The sequence below is a fragment of the Sus scrofa genome, chromosome 14 (assembly GCF_000003025.6).
Source record: "Sus scrofa isolate TJ Tabasco breed Duroc chromosome 14, Sscrofa11.1, whole genome shotgun sequence".
NCBI lineage: Eukaryota > Metazoa > Chordata > Mammalia > Artiodactyla > Suidae > Sus > Sus scrofa.
Window position 1 is genome coordinate 54,380,484 of NC_010456.5, and position 26,442 is coordinate 54,406,925.

General features: G+C 43.4%; 1 protein-coding gene across 1 annotated transcript in view; it reads right to left on the reverse strand.

The window, feature by feature from the left end:
• The window catches only part of RYR2 (ryanodine receptor 2), a 754,552-nt gene extending 728,344 nt beyond the window's left edge, over nucleotides 1-26,208 (reverse strand). The window contains 1 exon segment of the mRNA XM_021072683.1: nucleotides 25,825-26,208. Coding sequence (XP_020928342.1) covers nucleotides 25,825-25,872 — 48 coding nt within the window. The 5' untranslated portion in view covers nucleotides 25,873-26,208.

Below are 26,442 nucleotides of genomic sequence, written 5' to 3' on the forward strand. Positions count from 1 at the left end.
CTCTGAAAACTAAATACAGAACAACCATATGATCCTACAATCTCAGTCCTGGGCATATATCAGAAGAAAACCATAATTCCAAAATGTTCATTGCAGCACTATTTATAATAGCCAAGTTACAGAAACAACCTAAATGTCTATCAACAGATGAATGAATTAAGATGATATATACAAGCAACTTATACAACTCAACAGCACAAAAGCCAACAACCCAAATGGAAAAATGGGCAAAAGACCTGAATAGACATTTCTCCAAAGAAGATAAACAGATGGACAACAAGCACATGAAAAAATACTCAACATCAATGATTATTAGAAAAATGCAAATCAAAACTACCACAAGATACCATCTCACATCAGTCAGAATGGTTATCATTAATAAGGTCACAAATAAATGCTGGAGGGGGTATGGAGAAAAGGGAACCCTCATGAACTGTTGGTGGGAATGTAAGCTGGTACAACCACTATGGAGATCAATATGGAGGTGACTCATAAATCTATACATAGAACTACCATATGACCCAGCAATCCCACTCTTGGGCATATATCTTGAAAAAGACACATGCACCCACATGTTCATTGCAGCTCTATTCACAATAGCCAAGACATGGAAACAACCCAAATGTCCATCAACAGATGATTGGATTAGGAAGGTGTGGTATATAAACACAGTGGACTACTACTCAGCCATAAAAGAGAGTGAAATAATGCCATTTGCAGCAACACTAGATGGAACTAGAGACTCTCATCCTGAGTGAAGTAAGTCAGAAAGAGAGAGACAAATACCATATGATATCACTTATATCTGGAATCTAACATATGGAACAAATGAACCTTTCCACAGAAAAGAAAATCATGGGACTTGGAGAATAGACTTGCGGTTGCTGGGGGGTGGGGGGGTGGGGAGGGGATGGATCGGGAGCTTGGAGTTAATAGATGCAAACTATTGCCTTTGGAATGGATTAGCAATGAGATCCTGCTGTATAGCACTGGGAACTATGTCTAGTCACTTATGATGGAGTATGATAATGTGAGAAAATAGTATATGTACATGTATGTGTAACTGGGTCACCATGCTGTACAATAGAAAAAAATTGTATTGGGGAAATAACAATGAAAAATAAATTAATTAATTATAAAAAGTTGTACATATAAAAAATGGAATATTACTCAGCCACATAAAAGAACAAAATAATGCCATTTGCAGCAACATGGATGAACCTAGAGATTATCCTACAAAGTGAAGTAAGCCAGAGAAAGACAAATACCGTATGATATCATTTATAGGTGGAGTCCAAAATATAATACAAATGAACTTATCTATAAAACAGGAAGATACTCATAGACATAGATAACAGATCTGTGGTCGCCAAGGGGGAGGGGTGAAGGAGGGGTAGATTTAGATTAGAAGATGTAAACTATTCTATATTGAGTGGATAAACATGGTCCTACTGTACAGCACTATTTTCGATGTCCTATGATAAACCATAATGGAAAAGAACATTTTAGAATAGAATATATATGTATAACTGAATCACTCTGCTGTATAGCAGAAATTAACACAACATTGTAAATTATCTATACTTCAATAAAATAAAAGCGATTATTCAGGGAAAATAAAAATAAAATAAATAAATGACAGGTCTCCAAATACATTCTGAGTGAACAGCAAGCAGTTTTAAAGTTGATGCTACAGAAAAACCTTCAACCACTCCCATTAGCATTCGCTCCCCTCTTGCTGGTCAGCACATTGATGAAAACACTCCAAAAAGTCCTGGCTACCAGGCGCCACCTGGTCACCACTTGCTTCCCTATCTCTAGTCCACCAAGACTGTCCTCACCTGTCTCTCCCGTACACTCTCACCTGTCTCTCCTGTACACTGTCTCATCTCAGATGCCAGAATGAGCACATTGATGGGTAGGTTGTAAAATTTCCTAAACTGCACCTGACCTCAAAAGCAGCACAGTTCTCCTGGCCTCAGTTACACCCACTTAATGCTGTTAGGCGGTCAGCTTTCTCTCTATTCCTAAGGCACAGACCCCTTGAGGGTGGGAACTCTATCTCCTACTGATTCTGATTCTTTGCAGTGATTTCCTCTTGACTGATGGACGATCAGAGTGTACAGCCAATTCTGCTGCAGGTTACCCAGCATGCAAAGAAGAACATTAAAAATGGAAAAGTGGGAGGTCCCTGGTGGCACAGTGGGTTAAGGATCTGGTGTTGTCACAGCTGTGGTGCAGGTCTGATCCCTCACCTGGGAACTTCCACACATCATGGATGTGGCAAAAAAAAAAAAAAAAAGATAGAAAACGGAAAAGTAAAAAGTTAAACACAAATAGAAGCACATCAAATCATACCCAGTGACTTAACTGGACAAACAAGTTCTTATTTGTGAGTGATGAGTTTATAATACTATGATGAGCAATGGAAAAAATCACATGATATGATCAGCAGTTAAAAATTTCAAGTGAGGGAAAATGATTATTAACACTATGCCACACTCTAGGTTAATTTAATTTCGAATTTAAGTCAAAACAAAATGTAAGAAAAAGTTTCTAAGAAAAGCTATGGTTAGGGAAACCAGTATTAAAGTGAAAAATAATAGAGTAAAACATATTCCTGAGCAATGGCCTAATAAATTAAGCTGAAATAATATAACTTGGGAAATAAAACATGAAAAAATGTCTAAATTCTTGCCTGACACTAGTTAGAAGAAAAAATGGATTTTGCCAAAACATGGAAGGAAATTATTCAATTCTGATAATTCAGGACTTCCCATAGGCTTTGGGGGGTATTTGTTTGTTTGCAGCATATGGAAGTTCCCAGGTTAGGGATCAAATGAGAGCTGTAGCCACTGGTCTACACCATAGCAACAGCAATGCCAGATCAAGCTGTGTCTGCGACCTACAACACAGCTCACGGCAACGCTGGCTCTTCAACCCACTGAGCAAGGCCAGGGATCAAACCCAGGTCCTCATGGATACTAATAGGGTTCATTTCCACTGAGCCACAATGGAAACTCCCCCACAAGTTTTTAAAAATTATAAAAATCATAAAAGGCAACAGTGTTGACCAATAATATTTCTCTCGAGTTAAATGTTTTATAAACATTCCTGATGTTTTTCGGACTACTTTTAGTTGTCTGGATGACAGACATTAATAATTAAGCCCAGTACAAAAGTGCACTCTGTACCCATCATATAAGCTATAAATGTCCCAGTGGTTGTGCTTATTTTGAAATGTACCACATATACTAGATGCAGATAATTTTTTAAATTACTAAATCCCTGGAAAATAAATTTATAAATCAGTACACATCAACCAACTGCTCTGTTAATAAAATCATTCCCTTTAATGCCACCACGAAACATCTGAGTGGTTCTATTTTTTCCTCCCCCGCTTTCCATGTATCATTGCAAAATACAGCCAGATTATCAGGGAAAGATGCATAACTGGGACAGGCTGCAATTTATTACATGCTTTTTCCAGGACCTACAATACATTCACCAACACTCCATGTAAAAAAAAAAAAAAAAAAAAAAAAATGCACCTCAAGATCACAATGTCCTAGACATTTTCTCCCATCCATCACTAAACTTTTCTTGCGTTAATAAGCTCTTTTCAGAAAATGATAGCTCTCCTGGAGTGGCTACAGTTTTGCCAAACTTCAACAGATAAAGAGATTTTGTCTCCATTGTGTGTCTTCTTTCTCAACTGACTCGCCTAGGAGCAGATTATAAGAAAATGTCTCTTTAAAGGCCACAGAACAAGGAAATTCTAATAACAGTAACAGGAAGTTGATTTTATACATCAGAAGCCAGTAAACAGTCAGGGAAACCACTTACGCTCAAGGTAAAGATGGACTTTGGTGAATAAGAATTTATTTAAATACTGGTTTCAATCTTAACAGAGTAAGAACTTTCTTAAAGAAATTCCCATACCCAAACCCCTTTTTGCAAAAGTCAGGGCAAATGTAATCATGATAGGAATACAGGTAGATGGCATTAAATTAACAAATGGGAAGTCTTTTTTTTGAGTCCCTAAGAATAGAGAACATGCATCTACCGGCAGAAACATGGAAGTACGCACTGAAATGGAGAATCTGTGCAAATGGTCACGTTGGCAGGGGCAGAGGTATAACCATAATCTTTTCTCTCCTAATACAAGTTTCAACAGCACACATGGAACAAGAACGACTTCAACTATTCTTAAGCTGTGCCAAGGGTTCATGACCTATAAAACTAGTATTTTCACCAAGGCACAAATGGTGCTCACTGGTGAGACGACAGCCAGTAGCCCAGCCTCTGTGTCTCAGCGTGGCTTTGCTGTAATCGTCATACTGTATGCAGTTATTTTCAAGAAGCATTTACCAAAAAAAAGAAAAAAAAAAAAAACAAAAAACGCATTCTCTGAGGAAAACGGCCCCAGGAAAAACGTCAAGTACTGATGCCATTGATTGAAACTGCTGTGAAGAGATCTTAAAATACATAGGGATAGGAATTCCTGGTGGCACAGTGGGTTAAGGATCCAGCGTTGTCACTGCACTGGCTCAAATTGCTGCTGTGGCATGAGTTTAATCCCTGGCCTGGGAACTTCCATGTGCAATGGGTATGGCCAAATACATAAATAAATTGAAAGAATAAAATATATAGATATAATTCTTAACAAAAAAATTCAAAGTTTTGGATAAATTAAGGCATGGAGTGCTGAGTATTTTAGTGATTTAGTTGTATGAGGTGATTGACTCTACCGCAAACTCAAAGCAATGGAGGTTCACTAACATCAGTAAAAGGAGAAAGGAGGTGAAATCAACCTATTTGCAGATTAAAAAACAAAAGCAAAAACTCAGCTAAAGGAAATAAAAAATATGGTGCAGTGAATAAATCACAGGATGTCAACAGAAGAGAGTTAGGAAGGAAGAAATTTCTACAATGGCACAGTAAGCCAAACTGAAAACACCTGGTGCAGTGGTCAGGGAATGGACAATTTAACATAGTCAAAATGCCAAAAAATATACAGGTTTAATGCCAATTCTTATTCAAATCCCAGTGAGATATTATGGCAGATGGAGACAAGACTATTCTAAAATTTATACAAAAGGCAAAGGAACTGCAATGGTAAAGCAATGTTGAAAAGAGGAATAAAGTGGGAAGAAACATTCTACCTGATTTCAGTACTTATTAAAGTGCTACAGGATTCAAGACTGTGTGGTATGGAGGGACAGACAGACACATATTCTGAACAGAATACAGAACCCAGAAAGAGCCCCACATAAGTACAGCCAGCTAATCTTTTGCAAAAAGTGCAAAAGCAATTCAATAGAAAAATGGTAGTCTTTCAAACTGTCTGGAGTAACTGGGTATCGATAGACAAAAAAATTAAAAACTCAACCTAAGTCTCACACCTTATTCAAAAACTGACTCAACATGGATTATACATTTAAATGTAAAACAGAAAACTATAAAACTTTCAAAAGTAATCATAAAGGAAAATATTTATAGCCAAGGGCTCTTCACCAATGAAAGGTTCACATGGCTAAATGCACCATCCACAAAAGGAAATACTGATAAGTTGTACTTCATCAAAATGAAAAACTTTTGCTTTTCAAAAGATTCTGTTAAGAGAAAGAAAAGACTTGAGTTCCCACGTGGTGCAGCGGGACCAGCAGTGCCTTGGGAATGCTGGGTTGCAGGTTTGATCCCCAGCCCCATACAATAGGTTGAGAGGATCCAGCATTGTAAGTTGCAACTGTGGCTTGGATCTGATCCCTGGTCCAGGAAATCCATATGCCTCTGGGCAGCCATTTAAAAAAGGAAAGAGAGAGAGAGAGAGAAAGAAAAGATGAGCTACAGACTGGGTGAAAACATTTGCAAACCACACATCTGATAAGGGACTCATATCCAAAATCTATAAAGAACTCTCAAAAGTAAACCCTTAAAAAAAAAAATCCATTGACCAAAGAGAATTATACAGATAGCAAATAAGCACCATGAAAAGATGTTCAACATCACTATTCATTAGGGAAATGCAAATTAAGACCATGATGAGATATCACTAGACACCTAGCAGAACAGCTAAAATTAAAAAGTAGTGAATAGTATCAAAGTTATGAGCATGTGGGGAAACTAGATCTCTCACATACTGCTGGTGGGAAATACAAAATGGGACACTTCAGAAAATAAGACCAAATATCTCAAAATCAAGAGAAAAAACAAAGGACAATAGAAACAAATTTCCATGTGACACGAACACTGGAATTATATATTACAAAAATGCTATAATAAACCTCTTTAAAGAGAGATGAAAACAGGAAGACTATCACAAGAGAATCTGAATCTGAGAAATGAAACAAATGTAAATCTTGAAAACTTAATTGAATAGATGGGTTCACCAGCTGACTGTACCAAGTAGAAGAGATCTGTGAACTGTTAGAAGGGTCAGAAGGAATTATCCAGACTGACATCCAAAGACTAAAAGGCAGGAAAATCAGCTGAAAATGTAAAAAAAAAAGAAAAAAAAAAAAAAGACATGGAGAAAAGGAGCAAAAGATATACTACTGGAATCCCAAAAAGAGGGACGAGAGAGAAAAAACCAATGTGTAAAGAAATACTGGCCAAGAATTTTTCAAAATGGATGAAAAATATTGAGCCACAAACTCAAGATACTTTACAAATCCAAACAGAAAAGCAGAATGAAATAATCACTTCTAAAATAAAAATTAAAGGAGTTCCCGTCGTGGCACAGTGGTTAACGAATCTGACTAAGAACCATGAGGTTGCAGGTTCAATCCCTGGCCTTGCTCAGTGGGTTAAGGATCCGGCATTGCCATGAGCTGTGGTGTAGGTCGCAGACACAGCTCGGATCCCGTGTTGCTGTGGCTGTGGTGTAGGCCAGTGGCTACAGCTCCAATTCGACCCCTAGCCTGGGAACCTCCATGTGCCGCGGGAGCAGCCCAAGGAATGGCAGAAAGACAAAATAAAATAAAATAAAATAAAATAATAAAAATTTAAAAATTAAGACTTACAGCTGATCTTTCAAATGGAAACAGTGAAAACCAGAAGGGCTAAAGCCAATCCACCAGCGACTACTCAGACAGGAAGACAGAAGTGTTTCCAGAAAAAACCGAGCAGATTTACTGTCAGCAGCCCCCTGATAAAAGAAATCTTAAGGGAGTTCTTCAGACAGCAGAAAAATGGTCCCACGTGGAAGCATGATAATGCAGGAAAGAGTGAAAGGTCCAAGACGGCATACTATACAGGTAAATCTAAATGAACAGTGACTGTTAAAAGAACAATGTCTTATGGGTTTTATATAGATGAAATTAAAATACATGAATACAACAGCACAAAAAGGATGAGGAAACAAAATAAATTAGCATGTTATAAGGTCCCTGTATTGTCCATAAAAATATAAAAGTACTCATTTAAGGTCAATACTAATAAATTAAGGATACATGTTATAATCTGTAATGCAAACACTAAAAGAACAATAAAAGAATGTATAACTCACAAGCTAATAGAGGCTTGTTAATAAACACCTGATTAATCTAAAAGAAGAGGAAAAAATGAAAAAATAAAGAAGTACAAAGAACTAAAGTTATGAAAGTAAGATGATAGACTTAAACCTACATGTTTTTAAGCCACATGTGCACAGGATAAGACTTCCAAAGCCGCGAAGAATTCAACTTCTCAAACAACAAAACAAAACCTCTTAGAAAACTACAGTAGGCGTTCCCGTTGTGGCCCGGCAGGTTAAGAAGCTGACATAGTGTCCCTGAGGATACAGGTGTGATCCCTGGCCTCACTCAGTGGGTTAAAGTGGATTAAGGACTCCATGCAAACTTTTTCTTTTTTCTTTTTTTTTTTTTTTTTGTCTTTTTATGCCCGCACTCGCAGCATGTGGAAGTTCCCAGGCTGGGGTCGAATCAGAGCTGTAGCCGCTGGCCTATGCCACAGCCACAGCCACACGGGATCCGAGCCGCATCTGCAACCCACACCACAGCTCATGGCAGCTCCAGATCCTTAACCCACTGAGCGAGGCTGGGGATCAAACCTGCATCCTCATGGACACTAGTCAGATTTGTTTCTACTGAGCCACGATGGGAACTCCACACAGGAACTATTTTAAAATAGAAATGAAGAAGGAAGCTTTAAGAGGAACTCACAGCACCCCATGAACACGTGACACACAGGAGGTAGTGAATACATCTTTGCTGAATGCAGAAATACAGAGACATAGATAATCATGGTCCCGTCCAGTACATTCATAATATCACCATTCAATGAAAACATCAGCTTGATATATTTAGTCCATATTTATAGCCTTCATAATGAACTAGAGAAAATACAAGCCCATTGTGTAGCTAAATAAAAATGGAAGCCTGAAAACTTATTAATTCAGCACCCCCAAAATAACGTATATCCTTCGTTTTCTATAATTTACGGTAGCTTTTCTTCTCTCCGCCTCACTCATATGAAAAACTATTATGCTCTCCGTATTTCAGTTTATGACACAGAAGAATCTTATCAAAAACACTTGAGCAATAATTTTCCCCTGCTCATAAAAATAGGCTGAGTTTATCTAACCTTAAAAATAGCCTCCATTTATCCACAGCCCTGGCCCCTTCCTTGGAAATCGCATGGCTAAATCAAGCAGAATTCTTGACCCCTGATGGTCTGAACAAGCAGAAAAGGGTGCAGTTATTCACTTTCTCTCTGATGCAAAGATTTGCAAGTCTTTCTCCTTGATTTATTTGGCAGGCTCTTTTGGTCAGATTTTAGTGTGCTCCATTATTAATACTAGAGGGCAACAGCATCATCATTGTTTTTTTACTTTTTTTTTTTTCTTGCCACCCCAAAGCATATGGAGTTCCTGGGCCAGAAATCAGATCTTAGCCACATCTGCAACCTAAGCCACAGCTGCCACAATGCTGGAGGCTTAACCTACTGTGCTAGGCCAGGGATCAAACCTGCATCCCAGTGCTCCCAAAACACAGCCAATCCTGCTGCACCAGAGCAGGAACTCCTGTTTTATTACTTTTTTATTTTTTGGCCATGCCTGTTGAAGTTCCCAGGCCAAGGACTGAACCCACGCCACAGCTGTTAACTAGAGCCACTGCAGTGACAACACCGGATCTCCAACCCGCTGAACCACCAAGGAACTCCAGTGTCATCACTGCAAACACTGAGATCTTCAGGTTCAAGTCTGTGTCTTATTCCATTCTTAGTCCTCTGGGTTATCCTCTTACAAAATTCTGGGCTTCAGTCTGCCCACATGTAGAGAGAAATGGAGAAATACCCTCTCTGCTCCATCCCTACCTTGTGACCGCATGAAACTAATGGGATCACTGGTACCATTCTCTACTGACATTGAGGTATTGGCTTGGGGCCTTTCCAGGGCGAGATTTTTGTTCGTTAGAACTTACATCATATTTCTTGTTTGGCCAGCCATGCTACATTCTCAAAATTTTGTTCTGTTGAAAATGTCCTTGGCAGGACCAAAACTAAAAATGGTCTACTAACAGTAAGTAGATACGGCCTTTTCTTTTTCATTCCATGATGAAAATGTTGGGAAGCTACCTCCCCATCTTCTAATTTGTGCTTGCATGTGACCATCCTCATCTCCCCTTCTCTGGACCAGTAGCCAAAAGCATTCTAACTGGGCAGAAGGATGGTAGAGCCCCAGAGGTACAGAGGAAGAAGCCTCTAGTTTATACTGGAGGGAAACCAATAGATTCCCAAAGCCTCTCTTTTGCACAAGAGTGATTTCATTCTCTAAGAAAGGAGTGAGAGCTGGCTATGTGTGATTGGGTAAGTGTTAGTGAAGGCCCACTCTAAAATTTAATTCTGGCACATGGAGGAGTTCCCGTTGTGGCTCAGAGGGTTAAGAACCCAACTATTATCCATGAGGATGCAGGTTCAATCTCTGGCCTAGCTCAGAGGGTTAAGGATCCAGTGTCGCCACAAGCTGCAGTGTAGATCACAGATGTGGCTCGGATCCAGTGTTCCCAGGGCTGTGGTGCAGGCCTGTAGCTACAGCTCCAATTCAACCCCTGCCCCAGGAACTTCCATATGCTGCAGGTACAGCCATAAAAAGAAAAAAATAAAAATTTTTTTAAAAAATTCTGGCACGTGGAAAGGTAGAATCCTTGAGCTTCAAACTGTGAGGACCTCTCACACCCAGCAAACGCTAGCAGCGCTGGACAAAGCTGGGCGAGTTCAAGAAGCAGGTAACAAGACTGATGCTTCATCTAGTACATTACATGTTGAACAAAGTTCTTAAAAAGTTACAGAGCATATAAATGTAACTGACATTTGGCATACACATATACATGTATAAGCACTACGTATCTACATTAGGTAAAAGGCACTGTATCTAATCTGCCAGTGCAAAGGTGACCTACTTTTACCTTTATTCTGTATTTGATGCACAGCTGGCCTGTGGTTCAGCTGGTTGAGCAGATACTATGAGAATCATCTCAAAAGGAGTCTCCTTTTAAGAAAGCGTTGTGGGCAAGGATTGAAGCCCTGAAGAGATTAAGATACACTCTTTGTTGTTAATTGCAAGCCTCTGCTGAAAGCTTTTACGTTTCTATCACTGGTGTTAAGTATGAAACCAATTGGGATTGGCGTGCTTATATACTACATACATTTCCTGATCAGATTAAAAATAAAGCTCTGCAAGCTATAAACTATAGACGCAATACACTGCCAATTACATGTAAGTTTTATGGGCATTAAAGTATCCCTGAAAATGCAAATTACATAATTTTCTGAAAAATTACTGAAACTTATTTATCGAGCTAAACTATTTTTCACAGTAGGAGAGGCAGTTGCTACCAGCAAAATCATTTTTTTCCTAAGATATTTTGACAAGTGCCCCTGATCTGAGCTGTCAAAAAAACTGCTTGAATCTATCTACTAAAAATTATTTGTAAATATGTATACAAACCCTGCCATCTTTCTGAGTCCGTAGCTCTGGGAGAAACAAGGAAATAAAGCCACTAGCAATATGAACTCCTGGTCATCCTAATAAGATATGCTTGCTTCAAGCCTCACTGGATTATTTAATCACCAACACGTTGCAACGTCCACACAAAATACGCCCAGCTCAGAACCCATGAAACCCTAACTCTGGGAACGGAAAGATCCTCCAGCATAAAATGAAATTCTGCCAAGCTCACCTGAAACCATGGGAAAACACTGTGCATTCTTAAATTAGGTAAAGCAATGAGTAATTATCTGCTGAAAGAGAAGATGCTATTCATTTTTCTGTTATCCGTGTGCCCAATTATGGCAGCAGGTGGTGTCTGCTCTGGCCTTCCCTTGCTGCATCGATCAACCTTCCCCTCCCCCTCCTAGATTATGCTCGCTCCCAAGCAGAAAAAAAAGGGAAAATAGTCACTTTCTATCGACCTTAAGCCACCCCCCACTCAAGCTACCACCAACGCGGGGCAGGGAGGAAGAGGTCACCGGTGTCAGCTGCCTCCGCTTTCCACGTGCTCCTGGCCTGCGATCCAATCCACTTCTGTGGCTCTGCTATTGCCCTGATGGCATCCAAATCTTAGGTCTCTGGCCGCCCATCCTCCCTCTGAAACTCACCATCCACATCTTCAGCTTTGTCCCTTGTCAGGAGGGGCATCCTAAGACGGCCAGAACCAAGCATCGCAACTGGACGGCTTAAGCAACTGACTTGGACCAGCTCCCAGCTTTGGAGGCTGCAAGTCAGAGATCAGGGTGTCGGGAGGGTGGGTTCCCCCCAGACTGAGAGGGGGATCCCTTCCAGGCCTCTCTATGGGCTTCTGGTGGCCTCAGGCCTCCCCTGGCTCCAGGGCTATCCTCACGTGGCCTGCTCCCTGTACCTTTGCACCGTCTTCCCTCTGTCCGTGTCTGAGTCCAAACCTCCTCTTTTTCTTTTTTTTCTTTGTAGGGCCTCACCCAGGGCACATGGAAGTTTCCAGGCAAGGGGTCGAATCATACATGCAGCTGGCCTATGCCACAGCCACAGGAACACTAAACCTGAACCACATCTGTGACCTATGCCACAGCCTGTGGCAACATCAGATCTTTAACCCACTGATCGAGGCCAGGGTTCAAACCCCGCATCCTCATGGATACTAGTCGGGTTGCTGCAGAGCCACGATGGGAACTCCCCAAACCTCCCCTTTTTTATAAATACACCAGTCATGGTGGATTGGGGGCCACCCTCATGACCATTTTAACTAGGTGATCTCTGCAGAGACCCTGTCTCCAAATAAGACCGCATGCTGAGGTCCTGCAGGTTAAGGCACCACCACATGCCTTAAGATCAGTACGTCCCAAACAAACCCCATAGCCTCCACTTACCGCCTTTCTTTAAGTCTCCTAAGCTCATCTTGTCTTCTTCTCATGCCTGATGGGTTACCGGTCCAGTCCAGCCTGCATTCACGGCATCTCTTAAGTCTCCCTCTCCTTTTCATTCCCACAACCACCACACAAATTTAGGCTAAATTATCCTGCACCAACTCCACGGTGACTGTCCCAAAGAAGCTTCTTAGCTCCAGCCTCTCTCTAATTTCTCTCTATCCCAATTTATCTTAAAAATTGCTGCCACATTCATCTTCTTAACAGACAGCTCTGACCCATTTCCCTCCCTAGAGAGAAGAAAAAGAAAAAAAAAAAAAAAACACTTCAAGGGCCCTCCTTACCTTGTGAATTAAGTATAACTTCCAACCCCTCATGGTCTGCAGGTTCCCACCCTCCCAGGGTTACCCCAGCCCACTCTCGCACCACCCCTTTCCCAAACACGGCCCCATGTGTTTCCAGCTGTTTCTGTCAGAGTCCTGCCAAGAAAAAGGACTGCAATCTCAAAGGGCTCCTTTGAAAGACTATTTAATGAAGGGACCAAGGAGTGGGCAGGGAAGGTGACGGGGCCCAACAGAGAGGGAAAGACACCTAGCGACCAGCCGCAGTGGAAAGCTGAACCAGCCCTCTCTCTGACAAACAAGGGGAGGAAACAGAGGCCTCCTGGACACAGCAGGGCACAGACAAGTGAAAAAGCCATCAGGGATGAGAAAACAGAGTCCCAACATGCTGCCTTGACTCACCTCTCTTCTGCCCTGGGATGTTGTCTGCCCACTTCCTCAGCCCAATTCATCAAAATCCTATCCCTCTTCAAAGGGCATATGAGCGATATTAAAGGTATTTTTTAAAGGTAAAAGCATCACTCAAATACAACATGAACATGTGTCTAAGACTTTAGTGAATTCATAATTAAATGAAAAGAACCAGTATGATGTCACCAGATCTTTTAAGGAAAACTCCAAAGAACATAGGAATGCATGCACCCATCAGGAAAACGGAAGTGACTTTGCTCACTAAGTGCAAAACTTCTCAACATCCACATCTGCATTCCACCAGATATGATCTGCATTTTCTATGATCAAGAACCCAACATCTAGGAGTTTCCACTGTGGCACAACAGATCGGTGTTATTGCTCTGTGTCAAGAATGCAGCTCCCATCCTCGGCCCTGCACAGTGTGTTAAAGGATCCAGCATTGCTGCAGCTGCAGTGAAGGCCGCAACTGTGGCTTAGATCTGATTCCCCAGCCCAGGAAGTCCCTATGCTGCAGTGTGGCCAAAAAGAAAAAAAAAAAAAAAGGAACCCAACCTCCAGGAACAATTTCCATCAGTTTTCCATAACTAACAGAGTTGTAAAATAGCACACGGCCAGAGGAAAGGCACAGAGAACCAAACGAGTGAGTAAGACAGACAAGGTACACACACACTTCTTTTCTTATGGCCCCAATTCAGTCTTCACAATTTTCCCTGACTATTGGAAGGAAAGAAGGGAGAAGGGAGGAAAGAAAAGGGCTCTAGCATCAGAAAGACCGTGGGCTCACCACCAACATCACCTACTCACAAAGCACCCTGGAGCAAATAATTTCACCACTCTGCAAATCAGTTTCTTCATCTGTATAACAGTGATTAACTGCTTTATGGACTAAATGAATGGTTTCAGGCATCAGGTGAATTGTGACTATCCTGAGCCACATAATTGATGGCCAAAAGACTTGAGGTCTTTTCATTTTCCTTCACTTCAAAGCATGGAGCTGAACCAGAAATTCCTTCTCAGTCTGAAAACTCTGTGATTGTAAATGCTGCCTCCTCCAGGAAGCCTTGGACCATCCTCATTACTGGACATGGATCCCTCCCCTCTCAGCATCCTCTTCCATAAAAGGTGTCTGCCTCCCATCCACTCCAAAGGACTGCACTTGGCCTCTCCTTCTTCCCCATCCCAGCAACCAGAGGTACAAGAAACTCCCCAAAGGCAGGAACAAGCTCAGATATACTGGAGGCCCGGCACCCAGCCTGGTGCTTGGCACATAGTGGGTAGTCAACAAATATTTCAAAATGAACTAAAAGAAAAAAGGGATCAAAACTATAGTGAGATATCACCTGTCAGAATGGCTCTGCTCAGAAAGACAAGAAATAACAAGCATTGGTGAGGGTGTAAAGAAAACCCTTGTACACTGTTGGTGGGAATGTAAACTGGTGCAGCCACTATGGAGAACAGCACAGAGGTTCCTCAAAAAATCAAAACAGAACTATCATATGACGCCAAAACCCCACTTTTGGGCATTTAGTTGAATGATACAAAAACACTAACTCAAAAAGCTATATTCACTCCCTGTTCAATACAGCATTACCTGTAATAGTGAAGGCACAGAAGCAACCTAAGTGTCTACAGATGAACTATATGTGTGTGTGTGTATACACACATATATACATATATAAACACACACACATACGTATATGAAATCTTGCCATTTGCAACAACCCAGATGGACTTTGAGGGTATCAGGCTGAGTGAAGTAAGTCAGACAAAGTCAAATACTATATGATCTCACTAATATATAGAATCTGAAAACAAAACCTCTTTCTGAAACTGCTCCCAAAAACTTCTGAGGAAGGAGGCCACCATGACCCTGATACCAAAATGAGATGAAGATACTACAAAAAGAAAGACAAGTACAGGCCAATGTCACTGAAGAACACAGATGCAAAAATCCTTTACAAAACACAGCAATCCGAATACAACAATACATTAAAAGGTGTATGATCCAACCAGGCTCACAGAGAACAAACTAGGGGTGCAGGGACCATAGGGAGGGAGGGGTATAGGGGTGTGACAAAATGGGTAACAAAAAGGTAAAAACTCCCAATTACAATTTAAGTAAGTTCTGGTGATGTAATGTACAGCACAGTGACTGCAGGTAATAATACGGTGGATTTGAAAGCTGCTAAGAGAGTGGATTTTATCAGAGAAAAAAATCTGTATTACAGTGATGGATGCTAACTAGACATTGTGGTGATCATTTTGCAATATATATAAATATACCATTACATTGTACACCTGAAACAAATATAATGGTGTATGTGAATTATACCTCAATGAAATAGAGAGGAGAGAGAGAGAGAGAAAGATAAGATAGATAAATAGAGATAGATAGAAATAGAGAAAGAGAAAGATGGAGAAAGAGCATGACAGAAAAAGAAAAGAAGAGAAAAGAAAAGAGGGAGGAAAGAAAAAGAAAGAAAGAAAGAGAGAGAGGGAGGGAGGGAGGGAGGAAGGAAGGAAGGAACGAAGGGAGAGAACGAACCTAAAACAGTCCCACTGGGAAAAGGGGGCGAAACCACAGTTCTCTCTCCTTCTTTACCAGGCAGGCTAAGCATCTTCTTTTGCTCAGGATTCAGGCTGGGTCATTTTTCAGGCTTTCCTGAGTGATGCCCTTCTCCGTAGCAGCAGCAGGACCTTTACATTCAACAACAATACCCCATCTTCTGGGGATGATGGCCTCCTTTACTGTCACAAGAAGGACAGCAGCAGAACTCAAAGCTTTAAGCTTCTCTGACAGCCTTCAATCAGAAACAATTCATCTCAGCTTTTCGCTTGTCTGTGACTCGAGAGGCAATGTTCTCCAGACATGTCACTGAGCCTAGAAGCCAGAAGCTGTAAGCTGATCATAACTCCCAACCGCAGGCAGGGTCCTTAAAGACAAATCACGTCACACGTGTCCAGGACCAGAGGGGAACGAGGGGATATTCTCGAAGATCGTAAAGAGAGAGGTAAATGGGCACCAAAGATTCAGTCCCATGGGAGGGGGTGAGTGTGGATTTCTGCTAAATTTTTCAAGTACCCCAATCATCCTTCAATGTGCTGTGCTTCTCTGAAAGGGGAAAAAAACCTGTGTTCTACCCAATGGGCTCATTACTGTAAGTGTCCCTTAAGTGCCTTCTGGTCAAATTTTGGTCAAAAGAAATATGGAGTACTATCTTTCATGGTGTGACCAAAATTTCCTCATGAAATTTTAAGTCTGAAATAAATAGACTCTAGTGAAATTCAAAAGAAGTCACATTTTGACCACCATAAACCCACTGCAAAAAATAAGTGAGCACAACGTTTTGATTTCTTTTTCAGCCACACCCCATGGCATATATAAGTTCCCGGGCCGGGGGTCGAACCCTCGCCACAGCTGCAACCTACACCACCGCTGCAGCCATGCCTGATCCTTAACCCACTCTGCTACAGCAGAAACTCCAGTGAGCACAACTTTTAATGGCTATAAACTCAGTGTTAACCTAGGTTAACAATGTCCCAATTTATTCAACATTAGGGATTTGATTTTTCCTGGAATTTTCCTTTTTCCTTATCTCTTTTTCTTTGTGCTCTCAAAATAGATATTTTACTTTGAACCTTTGATTATGTATTAAATAAGGGTGAAATTCATGGGTTCATGTGAACTTTATGAGTCTGATTCTAAATTCAGAGGGAAATAAAATAATCAAGAAATCAAGTGTAGGAGTTCCCATTGTGGCTCAGTGGTTAATGAATCTGACTAGGAACAATGAGGTTGCGGGTTCGATCCCTGGCCTTGTTCAGTGGGTTAAGGATCCGGCGTTGCCGTGAGCTATGGTGTAGGCTGCAGATGCGGCTTGGATCCCACGTTGCTGTGGCCCTGGTGTAGGCCAGCAGCTATAGCTCTGATTAGACCCCGAGCCTGGGAACCGCCATATGCCACGGGAGTGGCCCAAGAAATGGCAAAAAGACCAAAAAAAAAAAAAAAAAAAAGAGAGAGAGAAAAAAGAAAAGAAATCAAGTGTACAAAAACATTTTTAAAACCACAAACTTCAAAGAAAAAAAAAAGGTGCTTTCTGTAGTAGAAGAAAATAATTTGACGGCAGAGAATTGTCCTTGCTGCCGGCTGATGGGGATGTGTGTGCCTGTGTTGCCGCCTTGCCAACTCCAATAAGAAGCACCCAACAGGTAACTCCTGCCTCAACCCTTCTCAGACCCACCAAGGCCCCATCACCCACCCTCTGAGCTCCTACAGCACTTTCTGCTATTCTACTCACTTTGCCCTACATCTTCCACAGCTTCCTAATTAGATTTATTTTTTTTTTCCAGTGAACTGGCAAATACTGATGACCAACTGGTGACAGTTGCTGCCTGGGCACAGCCTCCTGGTGGAAGTCTCACCTGGGCACGGAAGTCAGTGCCTCTGGATCTCTGTCCCTCACTCTGGAGAGAACTCTGCTTGGAAAACAGGCACGAGGCAACTGTGCTCTGATCCTCTAGACACTCCATGTCAGCATCAGGGAAAGCCGGAGGTTACTGTTTCACTGCAGAAACATCACTACAGTTACAGTGAGGTATCAACCCACACCAGTCAGAGTGGCCACCATCAAAAAGTCTATAAATAATAAATGCTGGAGAGGGTGTGAAGCAAATTACACTGTTGGTGGGAATGTCAGTTGGTGCAAACACTATGGAGAACAATATGGAGGTTTCTTCAAAAACTAAATATAGAACCACCATACCATCCAGCAATCCCACCCCGGGGCATATATCTGTAGAAAACCATAATTCAAAAAGATACATGCACCCCAATGTTCATAGCGGCACTATTCACAATAGTCAAGACATGGAAGCAACCTAAGTGGCCAGTGACAGAAGAATGGAAGAAGATGCAGCACATGCATACAATGGAATATTAGCCATTTGCGGCAATGTGGATTATCATACTAAGTGAAGTCAGATAGAGAAAGACTAATATATCATATTCCACTTACATGTGGAATCTAATTTTTAAAATGATACAAAGGAACTTATTTACAGAACAGAAAAAACCTCACAGATTTTGAGATAAAACTTACAGTTACCATAGCACAAACTGAGGAGGAGGAGAACTGGGGAGGATGGGAATGATATATACGCATTGCTGTATGTGTGATGAATAATTAACAAGAAACTATTGTGTAACACAGGGAAATCTACTCAATATTCTGCAATAATCTATATGTGCAAAAAGAATGGATATAGGTATACGTATAACTGATTCACTTTGCTGTACACCTGAACTAATACAACATTGTGAGTCAACTACACTCCAATAAAATTAAAAAAAAAAAAAAAAGGAGCATCACTGTAGAACTTTTACTGGGCACAGAAACCAGGAAGAACACCTTTTATCTGAGCTTTGAGGCCAACTACTGATATAACATTTTAGGAAACCCCGAAAATATGGGTCAATTCTTCACCAGCCCAAGCAATAACAGGAAGCCACAGAAGCACTTCAAAGCTGAGAGAGTAGAAAGGAAGGTGATCCCTAAACATTTAGCTGCTGACACTGTGATCCACCAGGACAAAAATATCCAGGGACTCCGGGACCATTCGAAGGATGCATGTCCAGTCTAAGGGCAGGGTTTTATTATATTCATCCTGCTGAACGGTTTGAGTCTGGCTAACTCTTAACTCCACCGAGAGCCCCTGAGAGGTAACTAACTCCGCATCTTACAGTTTCTGAAAGAATTTTTAGGAGTTTCCAATGTGGTACAACAAGATCAGTGGCATGTCTACAGCACCAGGATGCAGGTTCGATCCCCAGCCCGGAACAGTGGGTTAAAGGATCCGATGTCGCTGCCGCTGTGGCATAGGTTGCAACTGAGGCTCAGATCTGATCCCAGGCCCGGGAACTCCATATGCCAAGGGGCAGCCAAAAATGGAAAAAAACAAAAAAAGAAAGAAAAAAAAAAAGAATTTTTATGGGATTCTGCCTACCCGAGGTCACACAATGGCTTACTGGCAGAGTCCCAGGGCTCTTCCCATGATTTATAAAGATGAAAGTAAGTGGATAAAACTACTCTACCTGACACCCTGTAGTGCTCTGGAAGTCACCTCACCATCCAGAAGCTTCTCAGATTCTGACGGGAACCCAGTGTCTTCCTTGGGCAGCCCCAATCATTGACTCCCTGAACCTTTCCATTTTTCTCTTTTTCACCTGAGTTCACTTGTCTCAGTCACTTTCCTCTCAAATTCTCCCCACAAGGCTGAGGCAGGATCGGGGATCAAGTAAGGCATCAAGAGTCAGACTGGGAGAAGGTCCTGAGCCAGGGAGAAAAGTCAGCTGAGTGTGGCTGGAACCCAGAACTGAACTCTGTAGGAGGATGCAACGGACAGGACAACTCCAGGTGAGCTGCACTGGCTGAGGAAGGGCAATGCTGGAGGCTAGAACAAGTACTAGGTACGAAAGCAGTCCCAAGCTGAGCTGAACTGCCAAGGAAATCAGGACAGGAGATGATGACAAATAAGAAATAACGAGAACAGGGAGATCCTGCTGTGGCTCAGTGGTAATGAATTCGACTAGTATTCGTGAGAATGGGGGTTCAATCCCTGGCCTTGCTCAGTGGGTTAAGAATCTAGCATTGCCATGAGCTGTGGTGTAGGTTAAAGATGAAGCTCAGATCTGGCGATGCTGTGGCGGTGACGTAGGTCAGCAGCTGTAGCTCCGATTCGACCCCTAGACTGGGAACCTCCATATGCCTCACCTGTGGAGAAAAAAAAGAAGGGGAGGGAGGGAAGGAAGGAAGGAAGGAAGGAAGGAAGGAAACAAAAAGAACTGGACTAATGCACTGAGCACCTACCACAGGCCAGGCATAGTCACAGATTTTGCACATAAATTCTATCATTCAATCTTCAAAAATCCTTCTGAGATGCCTAATATCATCATTATGTCTTAAGGAAAAAAAGTTTAAATTCCTGGCCTGGGTACTGGTGGATTCAGGCCTCAGAGCCAGGGCTTCTGAAGATTAAGATCACACTGGTGTCTCTAGGTCAGTGCCACTGGGAGGAAGAGCGATTTGCAGAACAGAAGACACGTGTGCAAGGATGGTGTATCCAGAGGTAGGAGGGGAGTTAAAACAGAGGCTGTGGGCAGCTGGAAATGAGAGGCCCAGGGCTGTCAGATCTGTGTGGGTTTCTTCTACAGGAGAGAACAGCTTTGGGAAAGTTCCTGTACCTCTTCTGGCTTTTCAGAGCTGGATGAAGCCACTGTTAAGGCTTTTCAAACTCTATTATCCCAAGGATCCTAGGCTTTGGGGCCCAGTTAAGATCATCGAAGCAGAAGAGACAGAACTGGAAAGAGAATGTCATCTTTGGAGACAAGCAAAGATTGGAGTAGATGAAGTGAAAAGCACCCCACAAAAGCATGATCAGAAACATATAAAAATAGAATGGATCCTAGCTTGAAAGCCACAGGAGCTTCGAAAAGGAGTGCAGGATTAGCAGAGTTTGTGAGGTCTAAAGGAACAGGGGGAGAGGGGAACGTTTGGATTCGGCACAGAGAAGGTTACTGGTAATATCTAATAAAGGGATTTTAACAAGGAAGAGATGCCTAGCTAACAATTACCAGTAGAGGTGGAGACAAGCAGTAGGTGGAGACCACATTTGGAGGAGTAGAGCAGCTAAATAAAGTATCAGGGTCAAACAAAGAAATTTTTCACTTGGGAGAAATTAGCATGCTTCAAGATCAACCAGAAGGAGCAGGTGGAGAGGGAGGCAGAGAAAGGATGGAATATGTGCAAGATTCTCGTCCTGGACCAGCAGGCAAGTACTTTCCTGCGATCCAAGACACACAAGGAATTGCAACTTTACGAAGAAGGAAAGAAACGTCCTTGTCAGTGGCTGGAAGGACAAGAGGGCTGATTTAGACAGTGAACCCTGTGAAGGCAAAGATAAGCCTAAATGAGACAGATGAGTTTAAAATTGCTCACAAAGAAGAATGTGTACTGATAAACTACCTTTGGGGCAGTTCTTCAGAGATTTCCACACACTCTGCATTACTCTAAAAATGCCACTGTTATGGGCTGCATGTCTGCATCCTCTCCAGTTTCGTATGTTGAAATCTTAACTACAAGGGGATGGTATCAGCAAGTGGGAGAGGGGTAACTAAATCATGAGGGTGGGACCCCCGAAAATGGGATTAGCACACTTATGAGAAGAAAAAACGCGAGAGAGGTGATTTCTCTGTCGGCTATGTGAGGATACAAGAAGAAGACAGCCATCTGCAAAGCAGGAAGAGAGCCCTCATCACATGCTGGATCTGCCAGCACCTTGATCTTGGCCTCCCCAACCTCCAGAACCATGAGAAATAAACACATGATGTTTAGGCCCCCTGGTCTGCGGTATCCTGTTATAGCAGTTTAAACTAAGTCACTAATTTAGCATGTGACACTGGACTAAATAATTTCACCTTGCTGAGCTTTAGTTTCCTTCTCTGTAGAATGACAGGGCAGGGAGATGCAGGGGTAGACAGGATAACATTTTCCAAGGGTTTTCTTCCACCCAAATGTCCTAGAGTTGATCTTTGTGCTTTTTCTTTCTAATTGTTCCATGCTAGCCTCTAACTCGTTTCTTTGCCATTATAATTGCAGACTGCATTTGTCCTTACTTCAAACACTTCCTTAACACCCACTATCACACCAAGCATACCAAAAGTGGTGTTCAACAAATATTTTGCTAAATTAAGGGAATCTTCATGACATCAGAGTTTCAGGAGCTGAAATGGGCTTCATCCTCTCTCCCTCCTCTCCAGGGGCTACTTACAGAAGCACAGCCACCCAGAAGTTGTAAGTAATCCTTTCTCTGGTCATTCAGCATTGATAAAAAACAATCATTTATGCAATGTCACATAAGTTAGTGCTCTAAGTGTTTTAGATCCTGCCCTTCCTGCCAATGTGTAAATACCAGCTTCTAAATTTAAAAAATAAGCAAAATAATGATAATGATAACAATAATAAAGGCTGAGGTTTTCCATCAGTTCCTTGAAAAAATACCACAATGCATATCTATCTAAAGCTCTTCATGCCTTTGTTATCAGGGGAGCAAAAGGTGCTCACCCAGAATCTTCTCGTTTGTACTCTGTGACATTCCTTCAGCTAAGAAGACTGATTGTGTCTGTTTGCTGTAAACCAAACACATACTTCAGCAGCTCCTAACATAGCCTTCCTCTCCAGGAAAGAATATCAGCTTAAGATTGAAGGTTTAGTCTTAGTTCTGCACTGCTGAGCAAGTGACTTTGCACAATCAGCCTTCCTGGACCTCTACAAACTGGGGCTAGACATTCCAGCCCAATCTACTTCCATGGTGTGTGTTATCATTTATACTTTATGATGATTACAACTAATTGCTGAATTCTTTCTAAGACGCTTCCTATTGATAGTGAGCGAGGTGTAGGTGCAGTGAGAAGAAATCTATGGTGAAACAGTTCATTCTGCAAAGGCAGACCAGAGGAGAGCTCAAAGCATTCCTATGGGAATAACTGTTGCAGCCGGGGACTACTTTCAAAGTTTCAACCTATGCACAAAACTACAAGACACAGGATACCCCAAGAGTGATTCCACTGTGCTTACACAAATGAAAGAAAGGCAAAGTACTTAGAAAAATACATCGTGGTTTTCTTAAAGTCAAGGGATTCTGGTCCACGGCTATACTGGTAAGTTAATAACAACTTTAAACTAAAATAACACACTCCACATCATGGGTATGTTTGGAAACGACAGCAAATAAATCCATTAAGGGCTGAAAGTTGATTTTATGACAGCCTTCTTCGAAGTGTCCCAGCATGTCCAGAGTTTACACAAATGTAGTCTTGATTTCTCTCAAAGATAAACACATCAGAGTGGGCCTGCTTCCAGCTGGTGGGGAAGCCACTGAAAGAAAGGCGATCCTTCATCTCTGTAACCATTTGAAAGGAACATGAGCAAACTCACAATTGCATAATGGAAAAGAGATGAGAGAGGGATCGGCAGGGGCCACACAGTCACCAAACTTGCCTTCACAAAAGAAGAATAAATTCCCAGCAGCAGGCATAACCCAAAGACCCAGTCCATTAAAGAGTTCACCTTTGGTTCCCTTAACAGTGATCACAAAAGTCTTCTAGAAAAAGGAAGAAGCTGTGGACAGAAAATGCCAAAGATCCTTCAAGGCACTACAGGGCTTGAATAAAAATCCAAGAGAATATTTAAGATGCTCGACTCAGAATGGTTGAAATGTCTGGTCCAATTCACCATTATGGCTGTTTGATTTTCTTTTTTTATGCACAACAGCTTCATCTATAATCTCTAACAATTTTATCTAGATACAGAGGTGGTTAATACTCCCTGGGCTACTTTAAAAAAAAAAAAAAAAAACCCACCAACCTCAAAGTGACAAAATTGCACACAACAGAGAAAAAAAAAATGCCCCAGGGAAAAAAGGAGAGATGAATTTATTGTAAGAACTACATTCTCTCCATCTCTAACTCCACTAACATTCCTGAACCATCAACACCCTCAGGTTAAGAGAATAAAACGGAAAGGAGCAAGGGCAGCACACAGAGGCAAGGATTTGAGAATTTCCATATTAAAACTGAAAAAATTTAGAGGGAAAGACATGTTTTCCCTTTAGGTGTTAATGTTACACCAAAAAAAAAAAAAATTCCCCTGTTCCACCATGCTACCTCCTTCAAGGTCATTCGTCATCAGCACAACCACCTACCGATGTTTTATTAAAAGAAAAATCCCAGGCTAGGACTGCCAGATCTTTACCCAGGACCCACTTATCAAAGGTGTTGCTGGGCTGACAGGCAGCTGTCCAGGGGCTCAGACTTAACATTACTTTATATGTCCAGAAACCCATCAGCAAGCACATTACCTCGGTCCCCATTAAGTATTCTGATAACAGCACCTCCATGAGCTCGGCTTAACATTTAAGCCTGCAGGAAGCCCTTGAGTGCACAAAGCCTTCCAAAAATTTTCTGGCTAATTTTAACCCTATAGGGTTTGGAAAAAAAAAAAAGCCTGAATTTAAAAATTACATAGCATCCATATATTTTATCCAACTGAACAAAAGATTTCATGGAATTGAGAAACATCTTTTCATGTGGCTTTTCTTATATTCTTATATTCTTATTAAAAAATCATACAGACAATTTTCCACCAAAAAAATAAAAATAAACCGTACTACTAGCAGATATTCCCATTGAGCAACGTTTTAAACATGCTGTTCGAAGCTGGGTCTTGGGCCAGAAGTACCACCAACAGCATTTGTAATAGTGCGGCTAGCTTTAGGTCAAATCAATGGCCATGTGATGTGAACCCTGGATTTTATCCTTTCTAAAAGCTCCCTGCCCCTCCCTCAATGAAAAAAAAAAAGAGTGCCCCCTCCCAAAAAAATTTACAGGAGCAAAATGGAAAAAAACTACTTAGAATGTTCCTTGACAAGTGTACTGTTTTCACTTGTTCAGCCCCCACATAAGTCATCTAGGCTATTTTCACACCTGAAAGTTGCTATCTGGTTAATATTTCAAAATATAAACATCTCTCTGACTCTCTGTAGTTGTGGAGGTAATCCTAACTGGGAAGTGACAGCTTTTTCACTGTTGGGGAAAGAAGAGATGCTAACGAGGTGATTCTTAGCAGGAGAAGTTACGGCATCTCCTTTAGGCAAAGGGTTCGCCAGTCCCAGCCTTGAGGTGAACCTCAGCCTGGGAGGTCTCTGCAGCGTTCGAACAAATCAGCGACATGAAGGAGCAGTGCCGAGAGGTACTTAAGAAGAAAAAATTGTATGAGTGTTGAGCCAGCCCTTCCTTGCTGCCACCCAGTGTGTAAATTCTGGGTAGCCACCTTGCCCTTACACACACACACACACCACACACACACACACTTTGCTGCACTCAGCGTTCAATATGCCAGCATTTAGAGAACGACACGTTCGCGTTGTCCCCCGCCGCCCCCGCGCGCCCGTACACACACGCGCGCGCGCGCACACACACACACACACACACTCGCTTCCCATCCCTTCCACGTTGTGCAAACAGTTACAGCACCACCGATGGCCCCAACACAGGCAACGCGGTGACCACGGAGGTGACTTTCCCTCCCCGGCGCAGCACCTCGACTCTGGGGCAATCTTGGGGCACGTCCTGCACCCCCTCCCCAGCCCGCGACAGGCCAAGTAGGCGAATCCCTGGGTTGCGTGACGGCGCGTGGGTCCAGCCAGAAAGCCCGAGAAACCTCGCCACCGCGGAATCCCGGGGACAGCCCGCGTCCCTACCGGCCCCTACGCCCCAAGGGCCACCCGGTCTGCCCCCTGCCCCCGGCTCCCCGGAATGTCCCAGCTCCTCCGAGCGGTCAGGCCCGACGGGCCGCCTCCGCGTCCCCCGACTCCCGCAGCAGCAAGGCGCCGGATCTCGGAGCCCAGGGACTGAGCCGGTGCGCCTCCCGCCCGCTTGCTCACTGTGCTCCGGCCCCGGGCTTTACACTCGCGCGCACAGACACGCACCCTTCCTTCCCTCGCCCCAGCAAGCACTCTGCGCCCCCCGGGGGATGCCCGGCTCCTCCCGCATCCCTGGGGGCACCCCCGCCCCGCCCGCGCGTCCGGCGGCCGGCCGCCACTCAGCCCAGACCCCGCGGGTGGGTGCCCCGGGTCTCCCTGCCCCCGGGAAAGGGAGACGTGCAGTGCTTACAGTTCGCAGGAACTGGATCTCGTCCTCGCCCTCGCCCCCATCGGCCATGGCTCCGCGCCTCCTCGCCGGGGCCGGCTCTCAAGCCCCGCGGAGCCTGGCGGCGGCGGCCCCTCACGCTGCCTCCTGCTGCTGCTGCAGCTGCCGCTGCCTGGAGCCGGGGGCGGGAGGGGCCGCGGCTGCCGGGTGCCGAGCTCCAGGCGGTCCCCTCCTGCAGAGCTGAGGAGGCGGCGCGGGCGGGGGCGGCGGAGCCCCAAGCCTCCCGGCGCCGCACTGTGAGGGAGGAGGGCAACCCGGCCGGGAGGACGCGGGCAGGCGGCCCCGCAGCCCCGCCGCGCCTGCTTTCTCACGCCCTGCCTGCAGCAGGGAGACCGCTCGGCCCCGGCTTCTCCGAGCGAGTGCGCGGAGTCCGCGGAACCCGGGTGAGTGCGGCGGTGGGGGCGGGGAGTGGGGGCGGGCAGGCGGTCGGGGAGGAGCTCGCCGGCTCCCCTCCGCTGCAGGTAACCGCAGCCGGCTCCTCCGGGCCCCCAAACCCGAGGCCCAGCGCCGCTTACTGGCCGCGCCGGGTATCGGGACCGAAGCGCATCCGAGGAGCGCGCTGCCTTCCACCTGCGCCCTTCT